Here is a 17,274-nt window from a genome sequence, read left to right as displayed (position 1 = left end):
GCCAACTGTTGGATTCTAAATAAACGGAGTAGAAACTCAGACGACTAGTAAAGCTCAAATCAAGTTTATTCACCCAATGGGTCAAACAACTGAATGACAAAGACATATTTACACAAGCACTGGTATTTAAACCTTCCTGCTATACCTTCCCGTCCTTACACATCTGGACAGCCAATAGATCTCTGTTGCTAGACAGGACTTTAGTGATTTCTGTTCTTTCTCACTTCATCTGACCTGACCTCAGTCCAAATTCCTCACTCCTCCCCAACTCATGGCTGTCTTGTTGACTGTGGCCTTTCTCCTTTCCATAGGATATCTGATGTCTAACCATAACATGTTCTGACAGAATGTAAACATTCTGCATTTCCCTCCCTCCCTCGCTCAGTAACATTAATAAAGCAAAGAAAACAGATGGATTATATTAATAAAATAAATGAAACTCATAATTGCACAACCATTGAACTGATGCACATCAGAATATACTGTAAAACCACTGTACTGTAAAGGTATAAAGCTTATAATGTACACAACTACTTTTGTTGTGAGGTTCGCAATTTGCTATTATATAATGTCAGTAGCACTACAAAAATGCTTGCATTGTAGAAAACAGAACATCTAGTAATCATAGTAAGGTGCATCCCAATATTATCTGTAATTTGTCAAACATTTAACAGAGTGCTAAATCCATTTCTCTAATTCACAAAAGCATATGTTTTTGCCTCGGTTTAATATCAAAAAGGTTCACAATTCACCACTCGCAGTCAGCCTCAACTAATGACACAGGAGCTGTCAGGTTTAGGTGCAGGGGTTGGTGATGGTGTGTATGTTGGTGCAGGTATAGGCACTGGTCTGTATACTGGTGCTGGTCTAGGCACTGGGGCAGCCGCTGGTCTGTATGCTGGTGCTGGTCTAGGCGCTGTGGCAGCCGCTGGTCTGTATGCTGGTGCTGGTGCAGGTACAGGAGCTGGACGGTAGTATTGCTGGTATCCTTGTGACCATGCATCGTCCTCACCATAATGGATGAGGTACTCTGGGTATACCTGGTGCTTCTCGAACACCACAAAGATGGAGGGGTTGCTGACGTCATCCACACAGCTGTCATAGAAGATGGTGTCCCCTCCGTCCTTCGAGGGGGGCCGGAGGAAGCTCGAGTGCCCTTTGATGTAATCTCCCACCAACACACGACAGACAAACATGAACCTCGTATTTAATTGGCCAGTGTAGCTGTTGGAGTATTTGGCATCCCTGGCAAAGTAACTCCCTGAAATTGGATGAAGGGGTAAGCAGTAATCATTCATCACAGGAAACTATATTATATCAACGATATATCATGTTGATTTATGTCAATAATTAGAATGACATGTAATAGCACAAGCACATGAGACAGCTCACCTTTCCCATAGGTTGTCCCATTTAGTCCACAGATCCGCCAGTCAAAGTTGTTAAGGCAGATGGCATCGAGGTATTTGGAGTCTGTGCCATGGAAAAGCTGTTTCTCCGTCACATTCCTCCCTCTGTTGTTCTTCTTCATGAGATCCCTTTGCCTTGCAATCAGAATAGATCAAATAAATACATTTGCCTTGCAATCAGAATAAATCAAATAAATCCATTTGCCATGCAATCAGAATAAATCAAATAAATCCCTTTGCCTTGCAATCAGAATAGATCAAATAAATCCATTTGCCATGCAATCAGAATAAATCAAATAAATCCCTTTGCCTTGCAATCAGAATAGATCAAATAAATCCATTTGCCATGCAATCAGAATAAATCAAATAAATCCCGTTGCCTTGCAATCAGAATAAATCAAATAAATCCCTTTGCCTTGCAATCAGAATAATAGAAATACATCTCTTTGCCTTGCAATCAGTGTATGTCCTCTAGAAGCACTGTCGACAGTGTGCAGAATGTATTGAAAATAAATTATTTGTATTTCCTTTTGAGATTATATTTGTGACAGAAAGTTAGTCGAGAGAGAGAAATATTGTATAATGTGCAATTATTGTGGGTGCAGTCAGGAAGTGAGCATCAGGCTGTATCACATCCGGCTGTGATTGGGAGTCCCATAGGGCGACACACAATTGGCCCAGCGTCATCCGGGTTTGGCTAGGGTAGGTTGTCATTGTAAATAAGAATTTGTTCTTAACTGGCTTACCTAGTTAAATAAAGGTTAAAAAAATCAATAGGTGATTGTCAATTGAAAGTGTATGTAGTCTGAGGGAACGTACCACTGAAAGACTTCCCAAAGGGCTTTGTTCTGAATCCTCTCGATTTGGTGGATGCTGAAGCCTCTCATGGTGTTCTGAAAAAGTCCTTGAATCTCCTTATACTCCACTGACGAGCACGGAAGGTCAATTCTCTGATAGGGACATGATGGGAGACAGAGAAACAGTCATAATACACCATTAGCCTACCATGTAGGGACAGATTGTTTTGTTCCTGGGCAAAATAACTGCTCCAAACAGTCATCTCCATTGGTCTAAAACGGCAGGTTCCTTGCATCTGGTATGTACTGTATATAATATAATACCTTGTGTCCGGTTTCAGGGGTTTGTGCCTTGTCCCAGTGTCCTGGTAAAGCTCTGAAATTTGAGTGATTGATCGGAGCCCTTTTTCTGAAATGTAGAAGAACAAAAAAATATTCCTAAAGGTAAAAATGCAAAGAGACATTTGGTTGTCCAGTTCAACCACAAAATGTAAAACAAAAGTAAAAAAGGCAAAATGGTTGCAGATAAATAGTAACCTGGCTAAATAAAATACTTTTTAGACTGCCATTGTTTTGGGGGAAGTCTGTCTATTTCACCAAATATCAATATATTTATGTATTCTGTTGTTTTGAAGTTCTATAGCATTTTAATCAAGATAATCTATTCTTTCTGATGATGTACACACGTTTGGGTAAAGTATTATGCTGTGATCAATTGCTGGAAGTTAAAACTTCAGAGCTCGTCCCATTGTTTCCTATAGGGGAAATAGGGGTATGTCTGTCTATTTCGCCAGATATCTACAAAATGTATATATTTAGATTATTTTCAAGTCTGACAACATAATAAAACACTACAATCTCCTCTTTGTAATGATGTAAGTCTGGGAAGCGAGCTCTGCTGTCATCAAACGCTAGTCTTTCAAATGTCAGGAATTACACATTACTGTTGAGGCTACTGCTCCATTGTTTCGCTATGGGGAAATTCTACAAGGACACGTCTGTCTATTTCGACCAAATATCTCACAATGTGTATATTAAAAAAAAAATTCACGTTGGACACCATTTTTAATCAGGAGAATCTCCTATTTTTAATGATGCAAGTCTGGGCAGCGAGCTCTGCTGTCATCGATCGCTAGACCAGAAAAAGTCAGAAGTTGCAATTTTTCTATACTTGCTCATTGCGCAGATGTAAGCACACTTGACACCACTGAGTTGTTATTTATAAAATAATATTTATAAAATAAAAAGGGATACTTCTTTTGGTGCCATTTAGGGGAAATTGAATTCTAAGTATCCCTTCTATCAAGGATCAAGGTAAGACCCAGATGCAGACCGTGTTGAAGTAACAATGTTTATTACAGCAGCAGGGGCAAAGGTACAGAATGGTAGGCAGGCTCAGGGTCAGGTTAGGCAGAGGTTGGTAATCCAGAGATGGGGCAAAGGTACAGAATGGTAGGCAGGCTCAGGGTCAGGTTAGGCAGAGGTTGGTAATCCAGAGATGGGGCAAAGGTACAGAATGGTAGGCAGGGTCAGGTTAGGCAGAGGTTGGTAATCCAGAGATGGGGCAAAGGTACAGAATGGTAGGCAGGCTCAGGGTCAGGTCAGGCAGAGGTTGGTAATCCAGAGATGGGGCAAAGGTACAGAATGGTAGGCAGGCTCAGGGTCAGGTCAGGCAGAGGTTGGTAATCCAGAGATGGGGCAAAGGTACAGAATGGTAGGCAGGCTCAGGGTCAGGTCAGGCAGAGGTTGGTAATCCAGAGATGGGGCAAAGGTACAGAATGGTAGGCCGGCTCAGGGTCAGGTCAGGCAGAGGTTGGTAATCCAGAGATGTGGCAAAGGTTGATCAAAAACCAGGAGGATGGGAAAAGAGAGACTGGGGAAAAGCAGGAGCTGACACAAAAACACTGGTTGGCTTGACAAACAAGATGAACTGGCAACAAACACAGACAAACACAGAACACAAGTATAAATACACAGGGGATGATGGGGAAGATGAGCGACACCTGGAGGGGCATGGAGACAATCACAAGGACACGTGAAACAGATCACAACTTCAGTCAGAAGAGGCTCAGCGAAGGTTTGTTTCAATCCATTTGCTATGGCCTCGCGCTGGTGTCCCAGCTCAGCCAATGTTCCTTTGGCTGTTCTTCAGCCTTGGGTGAATATTTACTTATTCTATTGTCCAGCCTACCAGCGGAACTAGCTGGTAAATCAAGCTCTTTCCGAATCCAGTCCGATAAAACATCTTCTACCCCAAGAAAAGTCTTCAATGCAGTTTTTTGCTGTTCTTTCAATTAACCTATTGCCTCCAGTTCTTTAATAACTGCTGCTATAGCAGCATCAACACCAACCTCCAGGCACTTCTCGTTGTCATCATCAACTAAACCACCCCCACAGATTATCAGAGGACGCTGCTGATTGGTCCGGCTGTACGGTGGAGGGAGAGGGATGTGCTCAAATGGTTTGAATCTGGTCGTTGCCATACTGTATCCGTGTTGCGAAACAGAATGTAAGTTTGCGTCATCAGGATGGTTCGTACAAGGCTATAGTGCTACGGCAAAATCAAAACGTGCACCCGGTCAGCTACTCCTCTTCTATAGACATCTTTCAAGGCAAGAGAACACATGAGGAGCCTAGTGGTGAAGTGAGTGAACAATTCCCAGGAGAGTCATTTCAAGAGCAAATTGATCCATGCAAAAAACATTCACAGCTTTATCTTACCTGGTTTTGATAGTTTGTGCATCAGCTGAAGAGACAAACACAGGCCGTCTTCTCACAACCTTCTTGGTGGTGTACTGCTTGTTTGTTTGAATCATGTCTGAAAAGGAGCAGAGCTGTTGTAACAACAGACAGTTCACTTCACATGCAGGTCATTGTTTTACCATAGTGACTCCATCGAGAAATCTCTCAATTTGTCACATACAGCAGTAGCTGTAAGAATCACTGCATATCTGTTCGTAATATACTATGTTTGGTGTATATAGTTTTAAGGCTGCAGTTGGTTTATCTTCGATATCACGTCATCTGTGCTCACCAGGGAAACTGAATTCATAGGTCTGTGACCCCGCAGTGAACTCTATCACAGCCTTGTTGTCTTCCTGGAACCTCTTCTCCAGGTCTTCACTGGTGATGGTGGCTGCACTGTGTCCACTGATCTGTAGGGCAAGACAGAAAACATGGAGGTTATGCATTATTTGCATCATTTCTATTTAAAGAGGGACTGAACTCTGTCCTATTCAACCATCACTATTCAACAGTGCTCGTCGTCACTCACTGCTGATGCGTACTGGATCCAGTTTCCAAACTCGTCCTCCCAGAACCAGGCCCACTCCGTGGTGAGGATGAAGGTAGGCTGTAGCACAGAGGAGACGGTGGAGAGACGCCGGGCTTTGTTCAGGCCGCAAGTCATCGTATCGAAACACACAGGCTGGACTCCACGACTAGACGAGAGAATAAAAGACAGCGAACAATCAGCAATCACAATAGGGGAAGCTGTATATCACACTAACTAGAAGCGTATATGGCATTAATAACTCATTGTATTAGCAACTAGCAACATTTGCCCCCCATGGACCAAGAGCCCTACGTGTTACTGCCCATTCAAGTGAATTCTTCTTAAAGGTAGAGCCCACCTGTATGTCTTTGCTGGGTCGCAATAGTCCTTCTCAATTACCTCGTTGTTTTGTAGAGCTGTCCAGTTTAGTCCCTCCCTCACCTCCCATTGGTAGGGCATGGTAGAGTGGGCTTTAAAGCACTTATCTGAAATATGAGTAAAGTTAGGTTTTGAAGTCTTGTGTTTATTAAGCTCTAAGCATTGATTATTCATAAAATTATGCTTTGAAAATGCTGTCTTACCACCGTGTATGCAACTGCCCTTGATGAAGTACATGCATATTTCAGCTTTATCTGAAAAAGAGAACTGGACATTTCATTTACCATGCCAATAGAATCAACATCTATACATTTTGATAGCTTGTGACTGGGAACTTGTTCTTAATGTTCATCACTCATCGGATCTTAATACCAGTTAATAATCATACAAATACACTGTAACTGAGCACATAAAATAGTTTCTGCCAAATGTTATTTCAGACAAGAAAGCCACAATGAACCTATATGTTGATTCTTGACATCAATGATGTGACTGCATGACCACCATGTTACGTGCAGTATTGCCGTTACCTTGACTAGGTCTGTTGGACCTCTGGCTTGTGTTAAGGGCAGCGGTGGCAGCAGCAGCAGGAGTAGCAGTATCATGCTCAACCTCTTGGAGGTGGAGCGCCCTGAGTCTGGCGAGCATAGGAGCGGGAAATAGGGGTGCTGGAGTTTCTGCAGCAACCTCTGATAAATGTAAACATATTTTCCAAAAATATATAATTAGCCTACTCCTGTCTGTACAGACATTAATAAAAGCATTCAAAATAATACCACAGAGAGCCGCAATTTGGGCAGCAAGCGCACCAAATATCCAACTGCTTGTTGCGTTGTGGCCATAGACCTATAATCCATGGAAGGGTCTTGGAACCTCTAACCCTGGCAATTTGACTGGTAAACTCATGAGTACACTCAAGATGCCTGCCAGTCCTGACTTCAATGGACACAACCGTTCTGTGTATTCTAATTATATTGTTGCGGTTGTCAGTGAAGAGCAAGCTATAGGCCTTTCGTTAATGTCTAAATACAATCGCGGGAAAAACTTCGTTTGAAATGCAAATGTCTCTTGCTGAACAGAGAGGACTAATCTGTCTGCAGAAGCTACCAAATGTTTTCTCAACACCTGCCAATATTAAGCAAAGAACCAGTTATTTTGATTGGCTCAAGCAAATCGTCCATCACCGGTGAGTAGCCTACGTATATTCAAGCGTTATCATGAATGGATCTTTATCATTGGGTAAGCCAGTGTCACTGGATATTTTATTTAGTAGCCTATACTGTAGCCCAGGGTTTCTTAAACCATGAGTCGGGACCCAAGTAGGCCCCTGGTCATGTGAGAGGTGGGTTGCAGTTATGAGTGACACTGGCTTACCCAATTACTTTGCAGACAGAGTTCAGTGTGTCAAATCGGAGCGCATGCTGTCCGGTCCTCTGGCAGTCTCTATGGGGGTGTCACAGGGTTCAATTCTCGGGCCGACTCTTTTCTCTGTATATATCAATGATGTTGCTCTTGCTGCGGGCGATTCCCTGATCCACCTCTACGCAGACGACACCATTCTATATACTTTCGGCCCGTCATTGGACACTGTGCTATCTAACCTCCAAACGAGCTTCAATGCCATACAACACTCCTTCCGTGGCCTCCAACTGCTCTTAAAACGCTAGTAAAACCAAATGCATGCTTTTCAACCGATCGCTGCCTGCACCCGCATGCCCGACTAGCATCACCACCCTGGATGGTTCCGACCTTGAATATGTGGACATCTATAAGTACCTAGGTGTCTGGCTAGACTGCAAACTCTCCTTCCAGACTCATATCAAACATCTCCAATCGAAAATCAAATCAAGAGTCGGCTTTCTATTCCGCAACAACGCCTCCTTCACTCACGCCGCCAAGCTTACCCTAGTAAAACTGACTATCCTACCGATCCTCGACTTCGGCGATGTCATCTACAAAATGGCTTCCAACACTCTACTCAGCAAACTGGATGCAGTCTATCACAGTGCCATCCGTTTTGTCACTAAAGCACCTTATACCACCCACCACTGCGACTTGTATGCTCTAGTCGGCTGGCCCTCGCTACATATTCGTCGCCAGACCCACTGGCTCCAGGTCATCTACAAGTCCATGCTAGGTAAAGCTCCGCCTTATCTCAGTTCACTGGTCACGATGGCAACACCCATCCGTAGCACGCGCTCCAGCAGGTGTATCTCACTGATCATCCCTAAAGCCAACACCTCATTTGGCCGCCTTTCGTTCCAGTACTCTGCTGCCTGTGACTGGAACGAACTGCAAAAATCGCTGAAGTTGGAGACTTATCTCCCTCACCAACTTCAAACATCAGCTATCTGAGCAGCTAACCAATCGCTGCAGCTGTACATAGTCTATTGGTAAATAGCCCACCCATTTTCACCTACCTCATTCCCATACTGTTTTTATACTGTTTTTATTTATTTACTTTTCTGCTCTTTTGCACACCAATATCTCTACCTGTACTTGACCATCTGATCATTTATCACTCCAGTGCTAATCTGCAAAATTGTAATTATTCGCCTACCTCCTCATGCCTTATGCACACATTGTATATAGACTCCCCCTTTTTTCTACTGTGTTATTGACTTGTTAATTGTTTACTCCATGTGTAACTCTGTGTTGTCTGTTCACACTGCTATGCTTTATCTTGGCCAGGTCGCAGTTGCAAATGAGAACTTGTTCTCAACTAGCCTACCTGGTTAAATAAAGGTGAAATAAAAAAATAAAAAATAATAAAAAAATGAGAATGCATCTATAATCACACACTATTTCTTCTAACTCCTGAAGATATTAGGAAGTAGCATTTAGGTTCCACTAAATGCTATGTTCTCATTAATTAAACAAACTCACTTTACCATCTTTACACTTTAGTAAAACTATATTAAGGTATAACACAATATTGTTTAATAACTTATGAGTTAACATGCTAATAACAGTGTCGGCCTTACCGTGAGTGCTCAGTGGGCCTCTGTTAGACTTGTTACTTGTGTTAGCGGTTGCATTAGCTTTAGCTCTTTGATGTTGCCCCTTGCCTTGCATGACACGGTCTTGCTTTTGCAACCACTCAATGTTCATGTACACCGACTTCAGGGAGGCAATGAGCTCGTTGGGCACCCCTTTGTCCTGTAGGATTTTTAATGGGTGGGGTTCGTAGAAATCATGGCATCTGGGACAGTTGCAGCTACCCCTGAGATACATCTCACAGATGTGGAGCCTCTTGCATGTCTCGCCATCCTGGCATTTGCCATACTCTCCAACGCCGTTGTTGTAGTTGTGGCACACCTAGCAGAAGGAAATGTTTGTATGAGAAAAACAATACACACAAACACACATGCATGCACACACACCCATACACATGCATGTATGAGTACACACACACACAATATTCTGGGATATTCCATGTATACATCTGCACACCACAGCACAAGATTGGCGGAACATGAACTTAATTTAGATCATGATCACTAAACACAAGGCCTTAACCAGACAGAGTATACTTTAGCAAAGGGGCCTACTGCAGTGTTACGTACTGGTGGTAAGAGGAAGCCATCATTCTGAAGCAGAAGGGTGCACAGCTCAGATCTGTTCAGTTCCTCCAGTCCGTGTTCTTTCAGGACTCTGCTGTTGTCCCCCGAAGTCATGTCATGGTTGAAGCGACATCCTCCTCTGTAGTCAAAAGTAAACATTTTCTTGATACAATGTTCCATCTCACTAGGCACAAACTGGTTGAATCAACATTATTTGTCAATGTATTGTAACGTGAAATCTATGTGGAAAATACACTATGTACAAAATATTGAGTTGCACCCCCTTTTGCCCTCAATACAACCTCAATTCGTCAGGGCATGGACTCTACAAGGTGTCGAAAGCGTTCCACAGGGATGCTGGCCCATGTTGACTCCAATGCTTCCCACAGTTGTGTCAAGTTGGCTGGATGTTCTTTGGGTGGTGGACCATTATTTTTTTTCTCTCATGATATCCAATTGTGATCCAATTACGATTTTGTCTCATTGCTGCAACTCCCCAATGGGCTCGGGAGAGGCGAAAGTCGAGTCATGCGTCCTCCACAACATGACCCACCAAACCGCGTTCCTTAACACCTGCCCGCTTAACCTGGAAGTCAGCCGCACACCAATGTGTCGGAGGAAACACCGTTCAACTGACGACCGAAATCAGCCTGCAGGCACCTGACCAGCCACAAACAGTTGCTAGAGCGCCCGGCCAAACCCTCCCCTAACCCGGACAGCGCTGGGCCAATTGTGCGCCGCCCTATGGGACTCTCAGTCACGGCCGGTTGAGACACAGCCTGGGATCAAACCCGGGTCTGCAGTGCCTTAGACCGCTGTGCCACTCGGGAGGCAGTGTTTATCATTCTTGATAAACACTGGAAATGCTTGAGTGTGAAAAACACAGCAGCGTTGCAGTTCTTGAGACATTCAAACCGGTGCACCTGGCACCTACTACCTTTCTCCGTTCAAAGTCACTTAAATCTTTTGTCTAGCCCATTCACCCTCTGAATGTCACACATACACAATCCATCTCAATTGTCTCAAGGCTTAAAAATCCTTCTTTAACCTGTCTACTCTCATTCATCTACACTAATTGAAGTGGATTTAACAAGTGACAAATAAGGGATCATAGCTTTCACCTGGACTCACCTTGTCAGTTTATGTCATGGAAATATGTTTTGTACACTGAGTGTACAAAATGGTTGAGTGTGAAAAAAGTTTTGAAGGTGAAATTTCAACATGGACAAAGCTTATCTAAAATATGCTGAATTTGTATCTTTGAAACAACGTCAGATCTTCAACGTTATATCCAATATCAGAAAAATAACAAAAGACTTGGCAGCATCTCCTACCTCTACTGATCTACAGCTACCCTTTGGTCTCCCATACAGGATTTTAATCAAGCCCTGCACAGCTATGATATTTGTCACTGACTACAACCAATGTGCTATTGTGAGAATTAAGAGGTCTCTTAATAACCAAATAGATTTACTGTTGCTATCGAAGTCATTCCAAATGGTAGGTTTAACAGAGCAAATCAAATGTTAACATTCATTAAGTCATATTATCTAATAGGCCTATGTAGCATTTGCAAAATCAACAGCTATTGTTTCTATTCAACCCAGGGTTCAACTAAAAATAGGCAACACATATAGGCTTAGGGTTTCAAGCTTTGGTTGATTTCAAATATACTCTTCAAGTTAATAATTAATATGTTGGATCCATGTCTCCATCTCAACGAAAGACCTAAATGAAAGATTAGGACTAAATCAAATCAAACCACATTTAATGTTTGATTTGATTTAGTCCTATTCTTTAACTTAGATTTTGGGTTGAGATGGAGACGTGATTCCAACATATTCATTATTCATTTGTAGACAAACTGGATATTGAATTGTGTTTGGTTGTCAATGCAACCAAATATCAACATTTGAAACAGATGTATATTTTGTGCCACTGATTTAGTCTGGATTACATTCCACTTGGTCTACAAATTCATAATGGATATGTTGGATTCCTGTCTCCATCTCCATCTAAATCGAATACAACTGTATTTAAAGTACATTTAAAGTTTGATTTGATTTAATCATTAACTTATTTGTAGACCAACTGGAATTTAAGACAGACTAAGTCAGTGCCACAAAATATATATCTCCTTCAAATGTTGATATTTGGTTACATTGACAATTCAATATCACTTTTGCCATACAGTAAATAGCCTTAAGTTAAGGCTATCTTACAAACTAATGTAACAGTATTTATTTAAGTGATAATGCCCGAGACGCCAGTGTTTGGAGGATATATTGGCATGGGATATGTTGGCAAACCGTGCCAACATATCCTCCAAACACTGACTTCAATGGCATTATCACTTTGATACAATGGGTTACCAACATATTCAAATAATGATTGACATATTTTCATTAACATTATTTAGATACATTTATTAATACAATTTCATCCTTCCACGAGATATACTGTAGTTCTGACACAAATCTAGGGTTGCTACACAAGCTGGTTGCCAGAGACACGACCCAGTTGTTTGGGCTTTTTGTCCTGTATCAATGGACCCAACCCAGTCGTTCATTCTAAACGTTACATTGCCATACTGGCTGGCAACGTTCTTATCCCTTGCTTGCTAGCTAGCCAACTACGGCTAACTTAAAGTCACGTCAAACAGTGCAGCCAGAATAACAACAATGTAGCTGCATTTGCATTAGCTTTTTTCAAAATTACATTTATTTGGATACATCCATAACAATGAGCGATTTCCCCTGGTGTAGAAAAGGTGTTCACTCGTCAGGACACTGTTGTTCAGAGGAGCTAGCCAACAACACAGCTAACACAATCACTTAAAACTGAAGCTGAAAAGTCTGCAAACTAGCTGCACTCCGTTTAGTTGTACGTTATGTGTATATATCCATAAAAATGATGCCAGCTGATTCATGATTTTGACTGGCTGAGAAACGCTGCCTGCCTGTCTGAATCGTCACGACATTAATTACTATTGGACAGTTGGAGATTTTTTAAAATATTGAAACAATGTTGCAAATGTCGGGGAGACAGACAGCAAGGTTTATACAAATCTCTGTAGTTGAAAACTAAATGTCAGTCTAAAAGAAATTGAGATAATGTCTAGATGCTTTTTATAAATTACCTGGCTGGGCTGATGAGACAGCAGATTGCGCAGTCAAATGGAACAGAGTAAATAGGCTAAATCTATTAAGTTAAAATGCCTGTGGTAATTTGTGGAATAGACACCGGCTGGATTGCGGTTTTAACCAATTAGCATTCAGGATTAGACCCACCCGTTGTATAATAAACTATAAATGTCTTATGTAATTACTGAAAGTGTGCGTGCTCAAAATAGTATGCAAAGGTTGCAGGTCTGTCAAGGTGATAACACATTAAATAGATGCATAAATGCAACATATCTGATATTGTATTCCCAACTGAAATTTGTTGTGGTTTTAAATGGTTGAGAGCGCAGTGATAACACATTTAGATGATGTCCCGCTGGTATGAAGAGATTCGGGAGACAGGCGCAGGAATGCGTAATAGTTTTTTTTATCACACCCAAAATTACGGCGTGCCGTGTAAAGGCACGGGGACAAAGACCAAACAAACACATACACAAAACACAGGGTTGAAACCCAAACAAAAGAGCAAGGAGTACCTTGAATAAATACACACGCACACAATGATTAACACACAGGACGAGACCCGTAATCATCTGCGCAATCCACAACGGCATGAAAGCCCAAAACACACAGCACAGGTACTCACATGCACCAACGGACATTGGAACAATAATCGACAGCACCATGATAAACAAAGGGCACATATATACAAATACAATCAGTGGGAATAGGAGCCAGGTGTGCGCAATGATTGTTCCAGAGGGATCCGTGACAGATGACAACTAAGAGCTTGATTCAATCTGTATCACCGAAGTTCAGCGCTATAGTGCGATTGAAATTTAAAAGAGCCCTAAACCAAAATCAGACATCGCTTTTCCATTGGAATTTGGTTGTGCTTTTAGATGTTTGAGAGCATAGTGATCTAGAGGTGAAAGAAACGCACACCTATTTAGGCGAGGTGCTGGCTAGCGGAATGGAACACTTGAAAATAAAGGGGAGCTGCACACTCTAGGAGCTCAGATGCAACAATGTAATGTCCAACGTTTCAACAGACAAGCTGTCTTCATCAGGGTATAATGACAAACACTGCGGGGTGACTCGTTTATATAGTGTCAAAAGACACACACTGGTGTTTGTAATCATGGCCGGGTGAGGCCTGATATCATTGGTTAATTGGTTAATCCATATTAAAATAGCATACAAAAAACATAAATGGATAGTGTACGATCATAGATACAATTTGGCTACATAAGCCTACAAACATTTACAATAGCAAAATCACAATCACAAGAATGGCTTCAGATCAAAGTCTACATTGAGACGGAAGGGAGCACGGGTCTTTAAATTAAAGATCCATGCAGCCTCTCGTTTTAACAAATTATCGAGGTCACACCCTCTCCTAGGAAGGATGACATGTTTGAAGCCAATATAACGCAGAAACAAAATCGAGTGGTTTGCTTCAAAAAGTGGGCCGCAACTGGGTAAGTCGAGTTTTTGTACCTAATGGTGCTACGATGCTCCGAGATTCGTACTTTGTTTTACCCACAACATTTTTACCACAAGGACAAGTTATAAGATAAATAACTGCCTTAGTTGAGCCCATGACAACCCCTTTGATTGGGATCTGTTTCCCTGTTTGGGGGTGTTTGAAGGATCTACATTTACAAGTGCCATTGCATTGAGCACAGCCATTACACTTGTAGTTTCCATCCAGTATGGGTGCAATATCTTGGGCTGGTAAATCAGAGTTTACCAATTGATCTCTGAGATTTCTGCCCCGCGAGAATACGACCAAGGGAAGGTCCGAAACACATTACCAATACATTCATTGGATCTTAGAATGTACCAATATTTGTGAACGATTCCCTTAATTTGTTCAGAGCACTTTGAATAGCGAGTTTGTTTCGAATTTTCTCAATGGCAGTATTAATCTGACCATTTCTATCGAAATATGATTGTTTTTTGCAAATGATTTTGACGAGACAGAATTGGCTATAGGGCCATTTTTGAAGTGAAGTTGGTGACAACTATCAGCCCTCAACAAATTGTTACGATCAGTAGGTTTCCTGTAAAGACCCGTGTATAGAACATGATCTTCACACAAGATCAGAAGATCAAGATTTGACGTGTATCAGATTGCATAGTAAATCTCAAATGCTCAGAACAGGAGTTAAGAAAAGCTTGGAACGCCTGGAGCTGTTTTGCATCACCCCTCCACAGAACAAAAATATCATCAATATACCGTTTCCAAATAATGATGTTAGGCAAGAAAACATTTTTGAGAGGATTGAAAATAGACTATTTCTCCATGTAACCCACATACAAATTAGCATAGTTAGGAGCCATCGGGGATCCCATAGCAGTACCCTTCGTCTGAATAAAGAAATGATTTAGAAACATGAAGTAGTTGTGTGTGAGTACTATTTCAGCCTATGCTATACATTTACATTTAAGTCATTTAGCAGACGCTCTTATCCAGAGCGACTTACAAATTGGTGCATTCACCTTATGACATCCAGTGGAACAGCCACTTTACAATAGTGCATCTAAATCTTTTAAGGGGGGTGAGAAGGATTACTTTATCCTATCCTAGGTATTCCTTAAAGAGGTGGGGTTTCAGGTGTCTCCGGAAGGTGGTGATTGACTCCGCTGTCCTGGCGTCGTGAGGGAGTGTGTTCCACCATTGGGGAGCCAGAGCAGCGAACAGTTTTGACTGGGCTGAGCGGGAACTGTACTTCCTCAGTGGTAGGGAGGCGAGCAGGCCAGAGGTGGATGAACGCAGTGCCCTTGTTTGGGTGTAGGGCCTGATCAGAGCCTGGAGGTACTGAGGTGCCGTTCCCCTCACAGCTCCGTAGGCAAGCACCATGGTCTTGTAGCGGATGCGAGCTTCAACTGGAAGCCAGTGGAGAGAGCGGAGGAGCGGGGTGACGTGAGAGAACTTGGGAAGGTTGAACACCAGACGGGCTGTGGCATTCTGGATGAGTTGTAGGGGTTTAATGGCACAGGCAGGGAGCCCAGCCAACAGCGAGTTGCAGTAATCCAGACGGGAGATGACAAGTGCCTGGATTAGGACCTGCGCCGCTTCCTGTGTGAGGCAGGGTCGTACTCTGCGGATGTTGTAGAGCATGAACCTACAGGAACGGGACACCGCCTTGATGTTAGTTGAGAACGACAGGGTGTTGTCCAGGATCACGCCAAGGTTCTTAGCGCTCTGGAAGGAGGACACAATGGAGTTGTCAACCGTGATGGCGAGATCATGGAACGGGCAGTGCTATAATGCATACACTGGAAGATAGTTCATTAGGGTCACGTTGCAGAAGATAATGTTCCATAGCTTCAATGCCGCCCCCGTGTGGAGTTTCTGTGTATAACGACTCAACATCAAAAGCAACTAACAAAGTATTCTCAGGGAGAGGATCAAGATGATAGAGTGGTCTAATAAAACAAAGTAAACAAAAGTAGATAGAGGGGCTTTTACTGCAACAATGCCCGCTACAATAGGACGCCCTGGAGGTTTTGTAACATTCTTGTGTAATTTCAGCAAAGTATAGAAAGTGGCAATTTTAGGGTGTTGAATAGCCAAAATGTAGTGTTCTTTTTTGGTTCTGACCAGAACTTAAATACCCATCTAGGCCAGTAAAGATCGTGTTCTGAAATTGGGTGGTGGGAGTTTCTTGTAAAAGGTGTTGTCTATGACACTCATTTACATAAGCTGTCCTATCCATGAGTACAACCGACCCACCCTTATCAGCAGGGTGGGTAAAGACTGACGTATCGGATTGTAAATCAAGCAAAGCTTGTTTTTCATTCTTAGGTAAATTATGGAAAGATATGTACTCATGTATGTTCTTAAGGAAATGAACGACAACTCTGCAATATGTCTCAATGGAGTGATTGTGATTGGCTGGAGGTATAAAATAACTCTTACTTCTAAAAGGTGTCAGAGTATGTACAGGTGAGCAACCTACTATTTCAGTAGAAATACCACGATTAGGGGAGCTTAAGTATTCCCTGAAACGGATGCTTCTAAAAAACTTAAACATGTCTACCTTAACATCAAAATCGTTGCACTGAGTTGTAGGCACAAAAGGCTTGATAAATTAAAGACACTCAGTCCCGTAGGTTCTGGGACCGTGTGAGCGGTCCCCTCTGCAATCTGGTAGTCGTTTCTTCTTACCACGTCGTGTGCGGCATCTCGTCGGTGCGTGGGCCTACGGCCACCTCCGCCCTTCTGTCGGCCCAGTCTCTCGTTGGATAAAATACTGCCACTGGAAGCAGATGAGAAGCTGGTTGAAGAGCGTTGGGCAGATGGGGGTGGACAAAAGGAACCGGCATCTCTCCTGCGTCTGTCATGGAGAGGCGGAGCAGGACCTCTCTTGTCAGAGTTTCTCCAGAAGTAGACTTTGTCCTCGGCCTTGTCTTTTTTGTCTTGGTTGAATTTCTTGATTTTAAGTTCCTTAATTTCTGTAGACAATTTGTCCTGGAATGCTTGGTCAGTTTTCATCAGTTCAATGAATATGCCATCATCATTAACGGCTCCTTGCAGAGCTGTGCATTTCTCTTCAATCATGTTATCCATCATTACATTTTTTTGCATCTGAGCTCTTAGTGTGCGGCTCTCATTGAGAGCATTGTGAAAACACATAGGGAATTCATAGGGAATTCAACAAACTTTTGGCTGTCTTTCTGAGTGGGTGAATAAATATTGAAATCTCACTGATCAACATCTCA

General features: G+C 42.4%; 2 protein-coding genes and 1 long non-coding RNA gene across 5 annotated transcripts in view; 2 read left to right on the top strand and 1 right to left on the bottom strand.

Moving 5' to 3' along the window:
• Nucleotides 1-48: 48 nt before the first annotated feature.
• Nucleotides 49-17,274, bottom strand: part of LOC118366316 (protein mono-ADP-ribosyltransferase PARP12-like) — a 20,087-nt gene continuing 2,861 nt past the window's right edge. The window contains exons 2-13 of the mRNA XM_035748889.2: nt 9,425-9,560; nt 8,843-9,176; nt 6,389-6,547; nt 6,062-6,112; nt 5,839-5,965; nt 5,481-5,646; nt 5,241-5,361; nt 4,928-5,024; nt 2,531-2,615; nt 2,229-2,359; nt 1,393-1,544; nt 49-1,261 (exon numbers count right to left, since the gene is read on the bottom strand). Of these exons, the coding sequence (XP_035604782.1) occupies nt 768-1,261; nt 1,393-1,544; nt 2,229-2,359; nt 2,531-2,615; nt 4,928-5,024; nt 5,241-5,361; nt 5,481-5,646; nt 5,839-5,965; nt 6,062-6,112; nt 6,389-6,547; nt 8,843-9,176; nt 9,425-9,560 (2,053 nt within the window). The 3' untranslated portion in view covers nt 49-767. The remainder of the gene's footprint in view (nt 1,262-1,392; nt 1,545-2,228; nt 2,360-2,530; nt 2,616-4,927; nt 5,025-5,240; nt 5,362-5,480; nt 5,647-5,838; nt 5,966-6,061; nt 6,113-6,388; nt 6,548-8,842; nt 9,177-9,424; nt 9,561-17,274) is intronic.
• LOC127914626 (uncharacterized) lies at nt 3,575-4,119 on the top strand. 3 transcript variants are annotated; one of them, XR_008089108.1, is made up of 3 exons: nt 3,575-3,715; nt 3,844-3,951; nt 4,019-4,119. It is a non-coding gene; the product is annotated as an uncharacterized LOC127914626 (long non-coding RNA). The 3 variants fall into 3 exon arrangements; XR_008089109.1 differs by having other exon boundaries at nt 3,777-3,884; XR_008089107.1 differs by having other exon boundaries at nt 3,777-3,951.
• Nucleotides 13,792-17,274, top strand: part of LOC118366317 (transcription factor ETV6-like) — a 25,688-nt gene continuing 22,205 nt past the window's right edge. Inside the window, exon 1 of the mRNA XM_035748893.2 lies at nt 13,792-14,024. The gene's annotated coding sequence lies outside the window, so the exon portion shown is untranslated. The remainder of the gene's footprint in view (nt 14,025-17,274) is intronic.

This window comes from Oncorhynchus keta, chromosome 33 (genome assembly GCF_023373465.1).
Source record: "Oncorhynchus keta strain PuntledgeMale-10-30-2019 chromosome 33, Oket_V2, whole genome shotgun sequence".
Lineage (NCBI taxonomy): Eukaryota > Metazoa > Chordata > Actinopteri > Salmoniformes > Salmonidae > Oncorhynchus > Oncorhynchus keta.
The sequence above is the reverse complement of the archived record's forward strand: the minus strand, read 5'-3'. Positions and strand labels throughout refer to the sequence as shown.